At 39.4% G+C, this 20270-nt stretch overlaps 1 protein-coding gene across 3 annotated transcripts in view; it reads left to right on the forward strand.

Annotated features, from left to right (window-relative positions):
- Positions 1–20270, forward strand: part of LIMCH1 (LIM and calponin homology domains 1) — a 366761-nt gene that overhangs the window by 129647 nt on the left and 216844 nt on the right. For all 3 annotated transcript variants that reach the window (XM_027836209.1, XM_027836207.1, XM_027836208.1), the window contains exon 2: positions 11756–11826. In XM_027836209.1, the coding sequence (XP_027692010.1) occupies positions 11756–11826 (71 nt within the window). The remainder of the gene's footprint in view (positions 1–11755; positions 11827–20270) is intronic.

Raw genomic sequence — 20270 nt, forward strand, 5'->3', positions numbered from 1 at the left:
TATCTATCTATCTATCTATCTATCTATCTATCTATCTATCTATCTATTTATTTATTTATTTATTTTACCCACAGGAATAGAAATGTGGGAGGCAGAGACCCGGCACAGAAAACGCTCTGGCCACAGGTGCAGCATGCTGGGAGAAGGGTGCAATCCAAACTTTGAAGGTGGCCTCTGCAGGAGGCACTGTGGAAATGGAAGGTGGGGAATGTGGGAGGTGTTGGCTGGAGAGGCCTGAGCTGAGGCAAGAAGATGAGGCTCATTGTAGGGTAAAAATACACCCTTCTGGGCTGGAAATGTTCCTATGCTCAGACCCCTCAGACAAAGCCCTGTTTTCCATAGATTAGTTATAGATCTGCTTCCCCCTCTCCCATTGTTTCACCCATCATTGTCTCTGTTCTATGTCACAATCATCTTCAGTACCCCATCCCTCCCTGTTCTTCCCAGTCTGTCACCAGAGTTCTGGCCTTACTTGCCTCCCTTCACAATCTAAATCTTGGACTCTACATACTCTTCAAAAAGGCTTATCCATTGCTCTCCACTCTTTCTATTTTGCTAATTCTCATCTCTGTCTCTTTCACCATCTGTCTTCTCTACCTCTACTCCCAAGCAACTGGACTCTGCTGAAGGATGCCATGAAATCCTGGGACCACTATAAATGCATATGATCTCATCTCAAGTGAGGTATAATGGCTGTATAGCATTCCCTTTATTGGTCTGTGACTCACTCTTGTCTCACAATGGCAATTTCAGACCTCCTCCTCTTTTCTTCAAGCCCCAAGTCTACTCTCATCCTCTCCTTCAGCAAATGACCTTCCCTTTTACTTGGCTGAGAACATTGATGCTGTCTGTTATGACTTTGCTCATCTCTCTTCCTTCTCATCATCTTGATCTTTTTGCAGCATTGAATATTGTTAACTACCTCCCTTCTCTTGAACGCTCATCATCTTCCTCCTAAAGCTTATACCTTAAAGCTTACACCTAAAGCCCTGACTTTCCTGTTTGCATTATTGCCCCATCCCTTCAGTCACTCAGTCACCAAATCTCTGTCACCTTTGATGCAGCCTCAGTCCTCACCTCTGACATAGAAGCAGTTGCTAAACTCACGGCATTTCTCAGCTCATCCTTTTCCTTTCCACAGCGATGACCCTCCCCACCTGAACTATTGTAGTAACCTCTTCATTGATGTCAATGTTTCTGCCTCTTCTTTCTCCAATCCATTCTTCAAATGGCCACCAAAACAGGCTTTCTAAAGCATGGGTCTGCACAGTCTGTGACTTTCCAGCTCAAAACACGTCAGTGGCTTCCCTGATCTCCCTTAAGAATAATACTTTCTGGGGCAGCTAGGTGACACGGTGGATAGAGCTCCAGCCTTGGATTCAGGAGGATCTGAGTTCAAATGCGGCCTTAGACACATAACCCTTACTAGCTGTGTGACTCCAGACAAGTCACTTTTCCTGATTGCCTAGCCAAAAAAAAAAAAGCCTCCCCTCTGTTGACTGACCAGTTTGTCCTGCATATAACTTGTTTCTACATAGTTGTTTCCAGGTTGTCTCCCGTGTTAGATTGTGAGCTTCTTGAGAGCAGGGACTGTGTATAGAGCCTTTCTCTGTATTCCCAGTATTTAACACAGTACCTGGTATATAATAAATGTTTATTGACTGACTGATGACTGCTTATGCCTCTAAGAATAATCATAAAATCCTCAGTATTTAAGGCCTTCCATAATCTGGTTCCTAACTGCTTTTCTGGAGGGCAGGGACTTTTTAAAATTTTTTTTATTTTTTAGGCAATTGGGGTTAAGTGACTTGTCCAGGGTCACACAGCTAGTAAGTGTCAAGTGTTTGGTCTGAGGCTGGATTTGAACTTAGGTCCTTCTGACTTCAGGGCTGGTGCTCTATCCACTGAGCTACCTAACTGCCCCGAATTTCTTTCTTTCTCCTTGTATTTGTATTCCTAGCACTTAGCACAGTGCCTGGCACAAAGTAAGTACTTAATAAATGCTTTTTGATGTGACTTGACTGAACCCCCCCACCCCCCTTCCCTGTCTACTGTATGTTCTATATAAAACTGGTCAGTTAAGCAGCTATGTAGTGTAATCCATAGAGTGCTGGATTTAAGAGTCAGGAAGACCTGGGTTCAAACTCCGCCTCATCTACTTAATAACTAGCCCTCTCAGCCCTAATGTCCTCATCTGTAAAATAATGTTGTCTCTCTGAGGATCAAATGGGATAACATGAAAAGCATCTTGCAAACTTCAAGGTGCTGTGTAAATGCTAGCTATTCATAGATTTCTCAAATTCCTCATACAATTTCCTGTTTCCTTTTGCTCCTTCAGAATGTTCCTCATACCTGAAATTCCTTCATTATCTCCACCTCCTGAGCTCCCTCTTAAGAGTCACTTCAGGGGCTACCTTCTCCATAAAGCTTTCCTTCCCCCCCCCCAACTGAAAATAATTTCTTTGACCTCAAATTCCCCTGGAGCTCTTTGCTTCTTTCTTTTGTCCCTAACTCTAGTTTATATTATAATTGTGCACACATTACTTCTACCAGTAGACTAGAGGAAGCTCTTTGAGGCCTGTGATGGCTATGTGTTTCAGCTCTATACCCCTAGTCTTAGCAAGCACCAAGACCTCAATAAATGTTTGTTGAATTGAATTCCATTTACCAGTCCCACCTGTATCTTTGGAAAGTCAAAATGAGTTGGACTCTTGTGTCCTGTACTTTTAAAGTCATAGCTGTGTCTCCTTTGGGCTTCATTAATTCTATTGAGCACCACTTGCATGTGAAGGCACTATGAGGGATGTGAAGGGAAAGGAATTAGATTTTTTTATTCCTTCTCTCAAGGAGATTACAATTTAGCAGAGCAGGGAATTATTTTATCTTAGTTAGCCCATGGACCATAACACGTCAATACTGTCTATGGGGTTTTCTTGGCAAAGATTCTGGAGTGGTTTGGCATTTCTTTCTGCAGTAGATTAAGGCAAACAGAAGTTAAATGACTTGCCCATGGTCACACAATTGGTAAGTGTCTGAAGCCAGATTTGAACTTAGGTCTTCCAGAGTTCAGGCCCTGTTTTACATACCTTTAAAATAAGCTGTAACAAAATTTTCAAGTTTGAATCTTACATCAATCATTCTGTAATTTTCTTTGTTGTGTGATTTTAAAAATCAATGATAATGATCATCCAGATTCAGATTTTATTTGACAAATTTTAAACTGTAAATCAGTTATTCCCTGTGACTCTCTATACTTTGGCCAAATTCCTATACCAGTCTGACAGATGTACACTTGAGAATTATTTGAGGATAAACAGAATAATAGGGAAGGAAATAACAGAGTCAGATCATGTATGTTAAAACCAAAGGCTAATTGCATCTTTTGATCTGGAGTATCCCTACTTCCACTTTCTTCTATTGGAATGGAATTCCTGTATACTTAATCTTCTGTCAGTCTAGGGTACTCATGTATCTTTGATGTCCACCTTGCACTCACCTCTCACCTGTGGCTCCAGGAAGCTGTAACATGTGCAGCAGCCACATCCCAGTAAACCAATTTGACAGATGAGTTCAGGTTAACTGATGGGCCACCCATTGGTAAGTTGGGGGGATGTCTACGTCACACATGTGAAGACTTTCCTGGAGGGAATGGGCCAATGAGAACAATTTGTTCCAACTGCCATGGAGCAGGCGTTGTGGAGCAATTAGAGATCGGTCAGATGTTGAAGACACCAATGTCATCCACTGCTTCCTGGGCCATCACCAGTCATCCTGACTTTTGTCTTGCCACTAGACTCTAGAAGAGAGAGTGAGGCTGATGACTTTGTGCAGCTCTGACTCATTTAAGTCCAGTTCACAGGAAGGTCAAGACATCACCTCGTGATCTCATTGGTCTTTATTGGTCCTCTTCAAAATAAATGATGAACAACAGTGCTTAAGAAGTACTTGATTAATTGATTGAATTTATACCATTCTGAATGAAAGACAAATAACACTGTCAGTCTATATAAACTGGCAAGGAGTGTTTTTGTTTTACTTTTTAATTATCTCCTTGGGATCCTTTAGAATGAAAATACTGGAGTTTGGTTTTTTCTTCTCTTGATCCTTTGAGGAAAAAAACAAAATTGGGGTTTTTTAGACTGTAAAGTAATGATTTAATTAGTGTTCCCAAAATAGAAAAGATTTCTAACAAAGACTGATTTTATGGCAAGAAAGATTTTAGTTTCAAGAAAAGTGGTTCTTGGCTTTACATTGGGATCCACAACCAATGGAGGTTAAGGAGTCTCTGTTCTCCAAGATCTTTACGATTTCCATCATAGATGTCCATCTGTTCCAAATCATTCCCTGCCTTTGAGTCTCAGCCAAAATCCCACCTCCTTCAAGAAGCCTTTCCCTGTTCCTCTTAGTCCTAGTGCCTGTAGTGGATTATCTCCAGTTTATCTTGTATGTATCTTCTTTGTATGTAGTTCTTTGTATACTCTGTCCTTCCTGAGATTGTGAGCTCCTTGAGTGTAAAGACTGTTTTTGCCTTTCTTTGTATCTCCAGTATTTTGCACAGTGTGTAGCAGGATAGACTTTAATAAATGCATCATTTATGAAGTGCTTACTTTATACCAGGTGCTATGGCTAATGGAAGGTAGGCCTCCATTGATGATCTCACTTCACTTAAAATTAATGACCTTTTGTTAGGTAAGAACACATTATTGATCATTTAGTCAGAACTAGGTGTGAGCAAGGCCATAATACCTCAGAATTAGGGTGAGATTTCTTGGGGTTAACAAGAATCTTCTTCAAACACTCATTATGTGCAGAGTATTCTATTATATGTGAAATTACAAATGAAATAAAATCCAGGTGTGCATAACTTTAAGGAAAAAACATTTTGAATACCTGATGTATTTCTCTGTAAAGCTACTAGGGATCTTTCATTTGACAACAGTTATATAAACAAATCTGGATTTTTTGATATTAGGTTGTTTTTTTCTTAAAGTTATGCACACCTAGATTTTATTTCATTTGTAATTTCACATATAATAGAATACTCTGCACATAATGAGTGTTTGAATGAAGTATTTGTGTAAAGGCTGTAAGGTGTGAGAAGTCAGAGGGAGAGAAGGGGGAATATTCAAGAGATGTTACAAAGGTGAGATTGACAGACCCTGGCAGCAGGTTGGACACGAGAGGTGAGAGATAGTGAAGGGTTGAGGATGACATCTTGGGTGTAAGCCAAGAGGAATGTGGGGATGATGGTGCCTTTGGTAATAGGGAAGTTTGGAATGGGGGAGCTTTTTTGGGGGAAGATAATGATTTTAGTTTTGGACACGTTGAGTTTAAGATGTCAAAGGGACATAGACTGAATCAATCAGTGTTGATGAGGCTGTCAGAAGACAGACATTTAAATACACCAGCAGATCTATAGATTGGCTCATCTGTTTTGGAAGACACTTTGGAATTATAGGAGAATAGTGACTAAGTTGTATCCTTTGAATTGGCTCAGAGTGAGTATAAATAGCAGTTGTTTCTGTTCTGGCTAGAAACTCTGAGGGTCCTCCCCCCGCAGACTGATTCTTTTGTGAAGGCAAAGTAGATCATCTTTTGCCTCAATTCTTTTTTTTTAATTAATTTATTTTTAGTTTTCAACAATCACTTCCATATGCTTTTGAGTTTTAAATTTTTCTCCCCCTCCCTCCCTGCTTCCCTCCCCAAGACAGTGTGCAATCTGATACAGGCTCTTTTGCCTCAATTCCTTCCTGGTCTTTAATCACTGAATGGGTGTTGCCTCAGACAATCTGGGACCTGGGAAAGACCTTAGCTTAAAAAGGCCAACGCCTCCCACTGCATGCGGGGCCATCTTCAGTTGTCCTGACCTATGTCTTGCCACTGGACTCTGATGACTCTCGGGAAGATAGTGAGGCTGATGACTTTGCACACCCCTGCCTCACTTAAATCCAGTTCACTTCCAAGTCAAGACATCACCCTCCTGATATCATTGGCACTCTTCTGGAACAAAGGACAAAAAACAACAAACACCTGAAGGGTAGAAACTACAAGGAGGTTAATGACAGAAATAAGAAAATTTGTACTTTTATGTGCATTACAATTTACATACAAAATTATGCTGATTTGTGTCATTCTTGTAAAATGTATGGAACACAATGATAGCTGTACATTTGTAATATGCTTTTCCACCCAAGAATCTTTTTGTTTGACTGATACTGGTGGGTTAGGTGGGGGGAGGCAGTTTAGATGGTTTTAATTCTGTTTTATCTGTACCATCAGAAAGGCAGGATGGATTGGGGTCAGGAAGACCTGGATTTGAATCCTACTCATTAGCTTTGTGGCACTGAACGAGTCACTTAATCTCTCTTGGCCTCAGTTTTTTCATCAATAAAATGAGGGGGGTTTTCCAATATAGAATTATGATTCTATGATCTGTGTAGAAGAAAAGGCAATTGTACATTTTAGGAAATGAGTTTGAGGGAACTGTGGCACATCTAAGGGGAAATCTCCTGGAAACAGCTGGAAATATGGGACTCTAGGTCAGGTGTGATGGCAAGGCTAGAGGCATAGCTTTGGGAATAATCAGTGTAGAGGTGATCATTGAAGGAGTAGCTGTGGATTGACTTTCTGAATGAAGTGTAGAGGAAGACGAGAAGACTAAAATCTAAACTAAAACTGTGATCCATGTTCAAGGGCACTAGGAATTAGGTGCCAGGGATAAGAACAAGAGCCAGAAGGAAGTCATGGGTTATCTTAGCACAGTCTCAGCCAAGGAGGGCATAAGAGAGTAGGGGGATTGAGAAAACAATACCCATGGGTGTGATGAATATATCTGCAGATGGCAAGTGAATGAAATGGAGTGATCAGTGAAGCTTTGCTTCTTAAAAAATGAGGAATCTTGCAATGTTTGAAATCAGAAGGAAAGGAACCCAAGAAAATGGAGAGTTTGAAGGTGTGGTAGAGGAAGAAAATGTGTAGAAGCAAGGTCCCTAGGGTGGCCGTATTGCAGATAGAAAGATTAGCTTTAGAAAAGAGGGTGGACTTCCCACTACATCCAAGACTTGTGGAAATGGTGATAGGATAGATGTTGATAGAATTTATTGAGCAAGAGGGGGTATGTGTGTAGGGTCAGCTAACACCAGATAGTGTTGGTCAACAGCTGTGAACAAAGGCGGGGGACAAATAGTTGAGGGAAGTACTCTGAGCTCAAGGAGACATAAGGAGGAAGACTGTACAAGTCCCTTTGGGGATCAAGGGAGATCAGTGGGTTTGCCAGTAATACATAAGAAATGGCAACATATCCTGACTTGCAAGAAAAAAGAAAATTTGTACTTTTATGTATATTACAATTTACATACAAAATTATGCTGATTTGTGTCATTCTTGTAAAATGTATGGAACACACCTAAATATAACCTTTTCCACTATAAAAATTCTGTAATCTCAATTTAGGCTCTTTAATTTTAAACATTTATACTACATTTCCAGGAAACCATGTTCCTCCAAGTGTTTGTGCTCTATTATCTTAGAGATAAAATATGTATGCCTGACAAATTTAGCCCCAAACCTTCATATTTTTTTTTTAAGCATTTGAAACACTTGCTTCCTTTGTGCTATGGAATCTACTAGTAAAAGCAAGTTCTGTGATTTTCTGACTTAACACATACACATGTTATCATATAAACTGGTCACATTAAAATAGTTGCCCAGGTAGGTAGGATGGTCCCATGGTCAGAACAACTTTTCTTCTCTAGCTTCTGCTCCTCATTGGGATTTCACTGCCCTCCTCTCTTTTTCTATTAGGCATGCTGTTGCTTAGCTAACTTATACTCCTTCACATACCATCTCTACTTCTCACCTGGTACAAGGCCACTCTTGGGCAAAGAGTCCACCTCAAGCAAAATTATTGCTGTCACCATCCCTCCGTGCATACCCCTCAAAGCTGATGTGCCAATCCTTTGCAACTGCTTTTGGAGACTTTGACTTTTTTTTTTTGAGACTTCAAAAAGTAGCCAGTGCTGGACTTAGAAACAAGATGAGTTTACATTCCGGGTCAGTTACTGAATAGCTATGAGGCCCTGGATTAGTCAGAATCAGTTTCGGAAAACCTTATGGTTTTTTAATTTTGAGGTACCCAGACATATAATGGGGGTTGGTGTTGGAGGGTGGTAGAAAAAAAGGACCAAAGGTACATGTGGATCCCAGTCCTTACTAAGGTAAAGATGCAATTAGATCTTCAGTGGGGCAGGATCCATCCATGACTCAGCCAGCAGTGGAATCCTGGACAGAAGTGGGATTATCTTCAGGACATGGCAGGAAGAGGATTGAGAGGCTTCCATCAGACTTTGACTACTCCTCCCAGCTAAGTGTGGAGATCCCTGGGTTGCCTCACATAAGAGGCTTTTGTTAGAATCGAAGCTCCTCAATAGGAGAGGTTGTTTCAGTCTTTATACCTAGCATAGTGCCTGGCACCTGAGTAGGTACCTGATAAATAGTTGATGAGATAGAGGGCCAGGAAGAGGTTTCCTACCTCAGATATCAGAAGCAGAGAGGTTCCAGTTCTCAAAACTGCATGAGGAATAGAAGTTGCTAGGCAGATTTGGGGTCTTTCAGAAGAGGGAGTGGAGTAGTGATACCATGGAGAACTCATCTATTAAGGAGATAGAGCTTGCTTTAAAAAAAGATAGGCCAGGAAGGGCTGAGAGTTTCCATAGCTGTCCATCACTCTTCAGCTCTCTCCCCACTCCTCACTGTACCTCTAGGTCCCTCTTGTCTCTGTCATCCTCTGTTCTACTGAGATTTCAGACTCAAGCCAATAACAGTGAATTCTTACTTACAATGCCAGGCTTATAGGGGAGAGGGAATCTCCAATCCACCTGAAGGAGAGTGGGCTGGGAAAAAGATGTGTTCTTGATAACTTGCCTGGGCATTTAGGTTCTGTGCTTTGGAAAGAGTATGGGTTAAATGGGATTTTGTGGATCAGACTGGTGAAGGGAACCAGATTTGAAGCCAGAGGATCTGGGTTCAAATCCTGGCTCTGCCACTGGACCTTGGGTGAATCTTTTAACTATTTCAAACCTTAGTTTCTTAGTAATGTGACAGGTTTGGAATAGATAACCTCTAGCTATCCTTCCAGAGGTACATCTGTGATCCTAGGAACCTACCATGTATAATGTTGTTTTTCTGGAAAAAAAATTATAGAATGAGATTATTGGATCATAGTTCAGTCCCTTTAGTTAATAGATGAGAAAATTGAGTTCCAGAGACGTAGAGATTTGGAGTCAGAGGACCCAGGTTTAAATGTTGGCTGAGCTGTTTAGTAGCTAGCTCTGTGACCTTGAGTAAGTCACCTCTATGGACTTCATTTTTCAAATGAAGGGACCTCAGTGATGACCTCTCCCAGGGCCATCTGTCTGTAAATCTATATTCCTATGAACTCAAACAACTTCCCCCATTTTTCACAATGATTTTCATAAAGGTTGGCTGTCTGGGAAGGGGAAAGGAGGTAAGGGATAGAAGGGGAAATTTAAACATTATAAAAACAAAATTATATAAATTATTACTATTTTTTTAAAGTCTTTTCCTCGCACCCCCTGGGCTAGGAGAGGGAGGGGAAGCCTAGAGAAATTAAGTGATTTACCCAAGGTCATGCAGGTAGTACCTCTCTGAGTCAGGATTTGAACTCAGACCCTCTCACTCCAAATCCTGTACTCTTTCTAGTGATCTATACAGCCAAATAACTATTCTGAATAACTGATTTACATACAGCCTTTTAATTAAACTGTTACCTTCATTGGATGATTCATTCCCATTTTATTTTCATTTTAAACAATTTTTGCATCTGCAGTTTATTATTGAACTATAGTTTGTCAGAGAGAGCATTGCTTTGCATCGATTCTGGAAGGTAAATTAGCATATTTCTAAACTAAAATTTACATACGTAATCATCCTTGAAGCTGGGGTAGCTAATTCTTGGCACTAATTCTAACCTTCCCAGCTCTGACATAATAGCGAAGGTAGCCAGTTAATTAACATTTATAGTTGTATTATACAATGTGTTATATTGTAAACACTTAATAAAAGACATTGCCTTGAAGTTATATTAGGGACTGGGTTACAATGTGGTTTTCCTTACTAGAGTCATCTTAATAAAAGGAAAAACAAAAGGTTTGAACGTTCGTTCATTTGTTTCAATGAGTCAGTATCATGTCATTTAAAGTGACATAACTGAGAAATAATCACCCCCAAATGAAACTGATGGAGCTCTCCCTGAGAATGCAGATAAACTTCCTAACAGCTAATCTGCTAAAAGAGAGTGCTGACAGATGACCTTCTCTAGGCTCATGAAAGCATTTCCCCTTTCCTGTAAGGGGCCACCTCTTACTTCAAAGGTTTCGTAAATGATCCTTGCATTTGAGATCATTCCTGACCAGTGGAGTCTGAGACAATTCCTGACCAGTAGCAAAAGTGTTTTAATTTGAGCCTTAAAATATGTGGCACCACTCACACCTCTGATTTTTTGTTTGTTATTAAAGACAAGAAATCAGCATCTGCCAGAAAGCTAAGGAGATTTTTGCTTGACATTCAACACAGGCTTTGCGCTCAAAGTGCTGATGGTATAGATGGGGAGATAGGACAAATTAAGGGCAGAACGATGATATAAAAAAATTAAGAGTTTGAGTAGATATAAACTGGAGATTAATGCAGCATGCCACTATAGTGACTTCTTTCCTTGCAGGGATCACCTGCACGGCCACTTACCTTGGTAATCAAGAGAAAGACACAGAATGAACAACTTGTTCATAGGAGCTAATAATTAGATTTTTTTATAATATTCCATCCCAACCTCTCAAAACACACACACACACACACACACACACACACACAGACATGCACAGGCTAGTCAAGTGTTGAATATATATATTGAAAGGCAATGTGGCATTACCCTAGCCTTAGAAACAAGGAAACCTGGGTTCAGATCCCAATCAAGACACTTAGTTGTATAACCCTGGGCAAATCACTTACTTCTTCCACAGACTCAATTTCTCCATATGCAAAATGAGGGTAATAGTAGTATCTACCTCTAGGGTTATTGTAAAGATCAAAGAAGTAAAAAGTACTTTGCAAACCTTAAAACTCCATGTAAATATTAGCTAGTTACCTAGTAAGTGCATAGGAAATATTTTTGAATGAATGAATTGGATATAATGAGGTTTGAATGAAACAGACCATGCCGGAGGCTGAAATTAACCAAATCCACAAAAGCAGAAGTCCACATCAGACAGGAGTCATGAGAAACCACATTAGGTTTTTCTAGCTGGAAACTTTCTAGCTAGGTCTTTCTAACTTTCCAACCCACTGGAGTAAAGGGGATTTGTGTTTAAATCTTCCCTCTAATGCTTTATTACCTGTTCAAGAATGAACAAGTCACTTAATTCTTCTGCGCCTCAGTTTCCTCCTGTATAAAATGTAGAGCTTATATTAAATCTTGTTTCAGGTTCTTTTCAGCTCTAGAGCTGTGATTTTAAATCTTTATAGATAGTAGATAGACAATAAGAAGTATAAAAAACTGTCTAAATTTAGATTTAATTGATTCAGGCAAGACTACATGATTGGGGGAGAAAACAGAGGCATAACACATTTTTCCCATTCCTGGAATGTCGCTAATAATTTCCTGGGCTATTGAATTACAGGAAAAATATTGAATTTCCTGATTAGAGAGAAACGTTAATGCCTTTTTCTTTTTCTTTCTCAGCAAGTGACTGGCCGAAGTTTTGGTGACAGAGATTTTCGAACAGGACTAGAAAATGGCATCCTGCTCTGCGAGTAAGTTAAGATTCATTTTAATTGTTGCCATTAAAAGGGAAAAAAAGAGTCACATTCATGTTGTCTATAACACTTTGAAATTCCCCTTTGTATTGGTCTCATTGATACTCTGTGTGCTTTGTCAAGCTTAACTCTGGTGTCATACTTGTTGTGAAGGTCTGGGCTCAAGTATGATGGTAGGCAACTTTCTTCCTGTCAGTTAACATAAGAAAGCATGAAAATTTAAGTGACTTGTCCAGGCTCACACAATAATTGATAAGTGTCTAGGCTGGGCTTTGAATCAAGGCCTTCCTATCTCTAAGCCAAGTGCTCTGTCTTTCTTCCTCAGAAAATACCAAATGAGAAGAGAATTTACCTTGTCTCCTTTCTCTGTCCTCTCCCTCATCTTTTCTCTATCTCATTTCCTCTCTTCTCTGCCTTCCTCTTTTCTTTCTCCTCTCCTCATTTCTCAACTGCCTTTCTCTTCTGTTCCTTTGTCTTTTTTCCTTTTTCATCTCTTTTCTTTCTCCTTTTTCTCTCTTATCTCTTTCCTCTCCCATCATTCTTTTCTCTTTCACTCTTTCTCTTTTCTCCTCTCCCGTCTATCTGCCTCTGTTTTCCTCTTCTCTCCTCCCCCTTGCAGTGGTCCACTTCTTGATCAATGCAATGAATCAATGTTAGTGATTCTGATTCAAATATGAATACTAATTTCAGAGTTATTCTCTTTTTCTCCCTCACTTTCACTGATCATGTGTGCTATATCTTGGAATGCTATAGTAAGTTTTTTTTTTTCCTTAATAAAACAGAATCCTATTTTTAAACTAGTAATGAAATAAGCAGCAGCTGTAAAAATTTTAGGAGGGAGGACATGAACTTCATCTGAAGTTTTCAAGGATTGGATTTAATAGTTACTATGATTTGGATGCTGATAATGGTTTTTAAAAATCTTTTTTTTTCCTTTTAAGAAACAAAACAAAACAAAAAGGACCAAATTGAAATTCATAGTTTTGTCTTTGAAACAACTTAAAAAATCTACATCTTAACAAAACATGTTACACTCCACTCTATGCCACAACAGTGTGAAACATTAATAGCCTTTCTCTGTGGTGTCTTTCCTTCTTCATTGGTCCCAGCTGCAGGTTGGGTTCCTTGCAATGTGCTTGTTATTTACAAAGCCTGCTTCTGTATATAGCCCTGTCCTCTTCAGCAGATTTACACACATGCACGTCTTGCCTTGTGTTAATTTACAGTCTCAGATCATCAAGTAGGTGCTATACTTTAGGGATGTTCAGATGCTCGCATCACTAGAAACCCTAAGTAGATATATCATAAAGTTGAGTCGAGTCCTATCATGCACTGTTATTTCCAACTCAAAAGCTTGATGGTAAAATTCTTCACGTTTATTCCTAAACTCTCTCTTCCTCTACAACCTCATCACAATTTTTCTGAAACCCTATCTCTTGGCTTCTTTGAGAGACAGGCAGCTTTCTCAAATTGCAGGCCAAATTAAGATATTTGGAAATTCTTTCTTCTTCCCTAGAGTCAGAGAATTATCAAATGCTCTTACTTTTTGACACACATATTTGGACTTCATTCTCTTATATACCACATTAGTCCAGAAACACATTCAAACTTTTGGACCTTTTGTCTTTTTAGTATTTATCCATCCTCTCAATGGAAATCCTCTTTCTCTTCCCTCATGCTAAATAAAGAGAATGGGTTGAAGACGGAGGACTTATAAGTGGAAGGAACCTTAGTGATCACCTCGTTCAAACTTCCCTTTTGCAGATGATGAAACTGAAGCCCATAGAGTTTAAAGTGATTGGTCAAAGGTTACAGAGAAAGTGAGCAGCAGCGTCAGGATTGGAACCTGCCTAGTGACAGGAGTTCTCATTAGCAGCACCTTTCTTTTCTGTGTGAGGTGATCCTTTGGCATTTGGCATCCTTTGTAAATAACAAACACATTGCAAGGAACCCATCCTGCAACTGGGACCAATGAAGAAGGAAAGTAACCACAGAGAAATGCTATTAATGTTTCAAACTGTTGTGGCAGAGAGTTGAGTGTAACATGTTTTGTGGAGTCTTAGTCTTGGCAAGACTTGGTGGCAAGAGGTCCACCACCAAGGACCTCTAGTGGGCAGATAATCCCACTCAGATGATATAGTGGTGCCTGTAAGAAGACACCAGAGGTGGCATGAACTGAGCTACCCCACCTTGGATGCTGAATGCTCAGGCCCCTGAGCACTAAAGTCTGAGGGCAAGCCCATAGTAGACAAAGGGTCCTTTCTGAGGATTGTAGCTTCTACCTCTTACATACAGAGCCAGAAAGAAAGTTTTAGCTCCCAAAGTCAAATGGTTCAACGTCAGGAACCAAGAAGTTAAATTTTAGACGTTCAGTCTGTCAGTAAGTCAGTCAAACACTTATTAAGTACCTATTATGTGTCCAGCACTTTGCTAAGATGAGGTGAACTTGAAGTGATAGAATATCCAGATGGAAATATCTCAAGGGCAATTGGGAATGAGAAACTTGTGAGATAGGTCAGGACTGGAGATGTATGTTTGAGAGTCATGTATGTGAAGGTGACAGCTGAATCAGTGATGGGGATGACATCACAAGTGGATTCTGATAGAATACCCAAAGCTTTGTGTTCCTTTGGAGACACTGCATTGCATGGTACTTAGTTCTATAAATGGCTTCTCTCCCCCATTTAGGTCCCTCTTTGTCCTCTACATCTTTGTAATTCCTGTGGTGCCCAGCACTGTGGCTTGCCAATAGAATCTTGGATGAACCAACTAGTTGCTTTATGATATGCTGAGAATTTTAAAACACTGATAAATATTGTGAGATATCGTCTACAACTTTTTTCAGCTTGATATCTGACATAGATGGCTCTCAGTAAAAAGGGTCTTGGAGTTAGATGGTGCTAGCCTAGCAAAATGTTTCTTCACAATACATTTTAAAAAGAACATGTTTCATTTTAAATGGTTGAGTGATTTCCCCACACTTGTAATAACTCTCTCTTCTGATAAGAGCTTTAGAATTCTTTATTTCAGGACAAAATCCTCATCTGGACTTAATTCATTTCTTAATTTACTTGCTACAGTTTCTTTTTCTTAAATCATCTCTTATTTCATTCAAGATTAACTGATCTGATTTCCAGGGAGAAAATTCCTCTTTCTCAAATTCTGTCAATATAACAGTATTTCTCGCATTTCAATGTCTGACCTTTATTTCTTCCATTCTCATCATCCATACCTTTAAAGGTCTCAACATAGTGTTCATTCTTTGTCTCTTCTCTATCAGATACAAAATCAAAGACTATGAGTTGGGAGGGACCCTAGTCCAACCCAAACAGATTCCTTCTTTCCTCCCTTCCCACACAGATAAGCATTCACTATTTGAAAAGCAGTATGATTTAGTAGTAAGGGATTTAGAATCAGATCAGAATGGTTGAATTCTTGCTCTATTACTTTTCAGCTGCATATCCTTGAGTGAGTCATTTAACTCATCATCTTTGTAACGAGGGGATTGCCTTCTGGGCCTCATTAACTTCTAAAACCACATACTAACAGTATTTATGTTTTATTGTATTTTTATTTATTTTATTAAATATTTCTCAATGGCATTCTAATCTAGTTTGGGTGTTGTGGGTTTCATGTTGACACCTCAGGCCTGGGTGGCTTCTAAGGCCTCTTTGAACTCTATATGACTTTATGTTTGGCTTTTACTAGCCCTCTTTTCTCTATATTTCCTCACTACTTTACACCCTTTTGGATCCTGACTGTTTCTCTTCTATCCATTAAGCTTAATTTGAAGCTCATTTTTTAGGTCATGCTCTCAATCAATAGGCATTTCATCAAAGCTAATTCCTAAGTGCCTCCGGCATGACAAGCACATCTCTAGACAAAGGGGAAATAAGAGAAAAATAATGCAGTCCTTGCCCTCAAAGGGCTTACATTCTATTGGGATTAGCAACATGTAGATACACATACATACACATTCTTATTAATGACAAGACAAGAGGCTCTTGAAATCCTATGGTCCTTCCTCCTTGAGTACTTACTTTTCCTTATGGTTGTGTATTCAGTCCTCCCTTTGTGCTAGTAGATTCTGAATCAATTTTTTTTTTCTAATTTTCATATGTGTATATCTGTGTTACAGGGTCCTCAACTCCCTTTAGCACTGCTGATTCCCAGAATGAAACAGGTTTCTCTAAGAGTTAGTGATTGCAGTAGAAAGTAAAGTCTTTGGGAGAACCTTCACAGTTCTAACAGGCAGCTAGGTGATACAGTGAATAGCCTGGAGTCAGGAAGTGCCAGGCGCAGAGTCAGGAAGATTCATCTTCCTGAGTTCAAACCTGGCCTCAGACATTTCTCAGCTGTGTGACCCTGGGCAAGTCACTTCACCCTGTTTGCCTCAGTTTCCTCATCTGTAAAATGAGCTGGAGAAGCAAGTGGCAAACCACTCCAGTACCTTTGCCAAGAAAACCCCAAATGGGGTTAGGAAGAGAGAGACACAGTTGAAAAACGACTGAACAGCAACAACAATCATGGTATGGCTCTAACAAACAGCAAAGGTCTACAATAGGAGTATTTTAGAATAGAAACAATAACTATTGGAGAATCCATATGACAGGCAGTGTGGTGTAGTGGATGGAGGGCTAGATTTCAAGTCAAGAAGACTTGGGTTTAAATTGCCCTTTGGACAATTACTAGCTGTGTGACTCTAGGAAAAAAATAACCTAAATTTCTATGGGTCTCACTTTCCTCACTGGTAAAATGAAGGATTTGGATTTGATGACCTCAAAGATACAATCTTCCTCAATCTATGATCTCAACTGAGAATAAAATCAGTAGTGTTTAGGGATGGTATTTAAGAACAGCTGCTTTCCTCATTTGAAATTGTTTGGTTCTTCTTTTTTAACTTGGAAAGTAGGGATTTGGTTGGCAACTGATGATAAGGAATGCTTAAAACCCCCCAGTTGACAAATATGTAAATTGCAACTGAGAACCCTTTCTCTTTGTTCAGGCCTAATCTTGTTATTATTAATGGAGCCAATCCTAATGGTGTTTGCAGCTGTGTTTAGAAGCCAATGCTCTGTGTGTTTGGTAAAACATTTCTGTGCTCCCAGGAAAACTCTGATCAAATAGCAGGACGTTCATGGGCATGAGGCCAATTTCTCTGGCCTATCTTATTTTCTTTAATTTCATTTAATTTCTCCTGTCCAGGTAGACTTCTGATATTTTCCCTGACAAGTGAGTTCAGTAAGTTGGGCTTATCTCTTTGCCACCTGTTTTCATTGGTCTTTGTTAGATTCTGCCTTTCTCTTGTGGCATTTGATTGAAGGGGGTGGAAGAATATTTACTGCAGTGCGAGTGTTTCTGTCTTTTCCCTAGGGGAGATGAGGGAGGGAAGAGGACACTGTTTGTATTTATGTTTGTATTTGTCACACAATTGTCACTTCTAATGTGGCAGTTTATATGCTTTCACACTTTCCCTGCTTTATTTCCCCATTGTCCACCGAGAATCCAGTCTGGCATTCAGGGTCCTCTGTAATTTGGCTCCAAACTACCTTTCCAGCCTTGCCTGCCAATATAATCTCAACCATTTGCCAATACACAGAAGAACCTTTAGCTTTCCTGTTTCCATCCTTTTGTTCACCCTGTGCCTTCTTCCTGCCCAGAAATTCTCTAGAAATAGTGATTTCTCTCTTCATTTGTCACACCAATCTCTATTAGATTAATACAGGATAAATATCTGTAGTTTTTGTTTTGTTTTACTCTGAACTACTAAGTGCACTTTCATCATCCCTTTAAATATTTTCAGTCTTTGATAGTAGCACTATTTTTACACATGAAAATTGAGGAATCAGATGTGGTAGTATGTGCCTCTCTCTAGTCCCTGCTGCTGGGGAGGCTGAGGTTGTTGGATCTCATGAGTTCAGGAGCTAAACCAATTGGGTATCTCTACTAAGTCTGCAACCAATATAATGACTGCTCCTCCATTCACTCTTCCCCCCACTCACCAGTGGCGGGCTATCTGGTTACCTGAGTAGGGATGAACCAGCCCACATTGCAAAAACAGGGTGGTTAAAGCTTGATGAATACAGGCATACCTTGGAGACATTGTAGGTTCAGTTCCAGATCACCACAATAAAGCCAATATAGCAGGAAAGCGAGTCACGTGAATTTTTTGGTTTCCCAGTGCGTATAAAATTTATGTTTACACTATACTCTAGTATAAATGTTCAATAGTATTGTGTCTAAAAAAACCCAATAAACATACCTGAATTTAAAAATACTTTATTACTAAAAAATGCTAGCCATCATCTGAGCCTTCAGCAAGTTCTAATCTTTTTGCTGGGTGAGGGTCTTGCCTCAGTGTTGACGGCTGCTGCTTGATCAGGGTTGGGATTGCTGAAGATTGGGGTGGCTGTGGCAACTTCTTAAAATAAGACAACAATGAAGTCTGTCACATTGATTGACTCTTCCTGTCTCTTGAACACTTAATTGGCCCAAGTTCAATCTTGATATGTCTCAGGGAAGAGGGAGGTGGTGGCAGGTGTGGGGAATTTGTGGTGCCCCAAAACAGTTACAATAGTTAACATCAAAGATCACTTGTTAACAAAGTTAACATCACAGATCATCATAACAGATATAATAATGATGAAAAAGTTTGAAATATTGTGAAAATTACTAAAATGTAATACAGAGACACAATGTGAGCATGTGCTGTTAGAAAAATGGCGCTGATAGATGTGGTTCAACACAGGCTTGCCACAAACCTTCAATTTGTAAAAAATGCAATATCTGCAAAGTACAATAAAACAAAGCACAATAAAATGAGGTATGCCTGTGTTGGGATCAGCATTAGTGGCTGCTGCATTTCTAGTCTGGACATTGGGCAGGGTGGGGAGTAGGGGAAAGAAAATGGAGGATTCAAAATTAAAGCCATAAAATTTTACAAAGTCACGGAAATTAGGACTTAAGGTTCTTTGGTTCCATGTTTCAGGCTCTTGTCTAGTCAGATTCTACAATTTGATTTCCTTTTTATTTTTTCCTCCTGATTCTCATGGCTCTTTGTACCTTTCTCCTGTCACTTTCGCACTTGATTTAAAAACAAACACAAAAAACTTACTTTTGCCGTTATTTGAGTGTATGAATTATCCTGATTTTCCAATCCTTACAATTTAAGAGCTTAGGGAATTCAGTATCAATTTTAAGTGAGCAAGCTTACATACATGTCCCGTGGGAGTTCAATAGCAGACTAGTAAGGTAAACACATATGGAAAATCTTATGGCCTGTATTAGATTGACAGCTTTATGAGGCCAGAGAACCTTTAGAGGTGGGAAAATGTATTATTTGCAGGTATGGTGGTGGAAAATAGCCTAGATTTGCTGGAATATAGAGTATGTGAAGGATAGTGGCAAGAGAGAAAGCTAGAAACATAAGATGGATACATTCATACATATTGTTAGAGCCGTGTTTCTATGAGCTATTTGGACAGAGGACAGAATATGAGATTTTGAATCAGAAGACCTGGGTTTGAATCTTGCTACTCCTTGTGAGACATCGATCAAGTCATTTCATTGCGCTGGTCCTCAGTTTAGTTATCTATAGAATGGGAGAGTTGGATTTCATGAGCATAGTTTTGTATTTAATAAACCTAGTACTTCCCTACCTCTGCTGTGAGGAGAGGGAATGTGTTTTGTTATCTGTTCTCATTGGTGTTTTACTTACTCAGTTTGTCTTCCTCTTTTGTTTATATCATTTTGGCCGTTATGTATATATATTTTTTTGGTTCTGATTTTCCCGTTTTGGTTTGTTCATAAAAAGTCTTCCCATGTTTCTAGTGAGTCCTCATATTTATCAACTTTTATCATACCTTAACATTCAATTACATTACCATACCATAGGTTTTAAGTTTAAAAATTTTTTACAAGTATTTATTCTCTTCCCACTGCTGCTCCTTCAGGAGAACAATACAAAACAAAAAACCAAAACCCTCACAATCAGTATAGGTAGCACAGTGAAACCAATGTCCACATTGGCCATGACCAAATATGCATGCCTCATTCTCGATTTTAAGTCTCTCTGTCAGGAGGTGGGAGATGTGATTCATTGTCAGTCCTGGGTACATGGTTTGTCATTGCATTAATCAGTTCTCAAGGCTTTCAAAGCTGTTTTTCTCTCTCATTTTATTATTGTATACATTGTTTTCTTAGTTCTGTTCACTTCACTCTGTATCAAATCATAGAGGTCTTCCCAGTCTCCTCAGAAAATGTCTGTTTCATCATTTCTAATGGGACAGTGACTTACTGCAATTTATTTAGCCCCATTCCCTGATAAATGAAGACCTCCTCAGTTTCTTTTTTAATACTACATAAAGAGCTACTACAAATATTTTCATGCACATGAATTCTTTTCCTCTTTCTTTGTTTTATTTTGGGTATAGGCCTGGTAG

Source organism: Vombatus ursinus, unplaced genomic scaffold, assembly GCF_900497805.2.
Source record: "Vombatus ursinus unplaced genomic scaffold, bare-nosed wombat genome assembly UNPS02014818.1, whole genome shotgun sequence".
NCBI lineage: Eukaryota > Metazoa > Chordata > Mammalia > Diprotodontia > Vombatidae > Vombatus > Vombatus ursinus.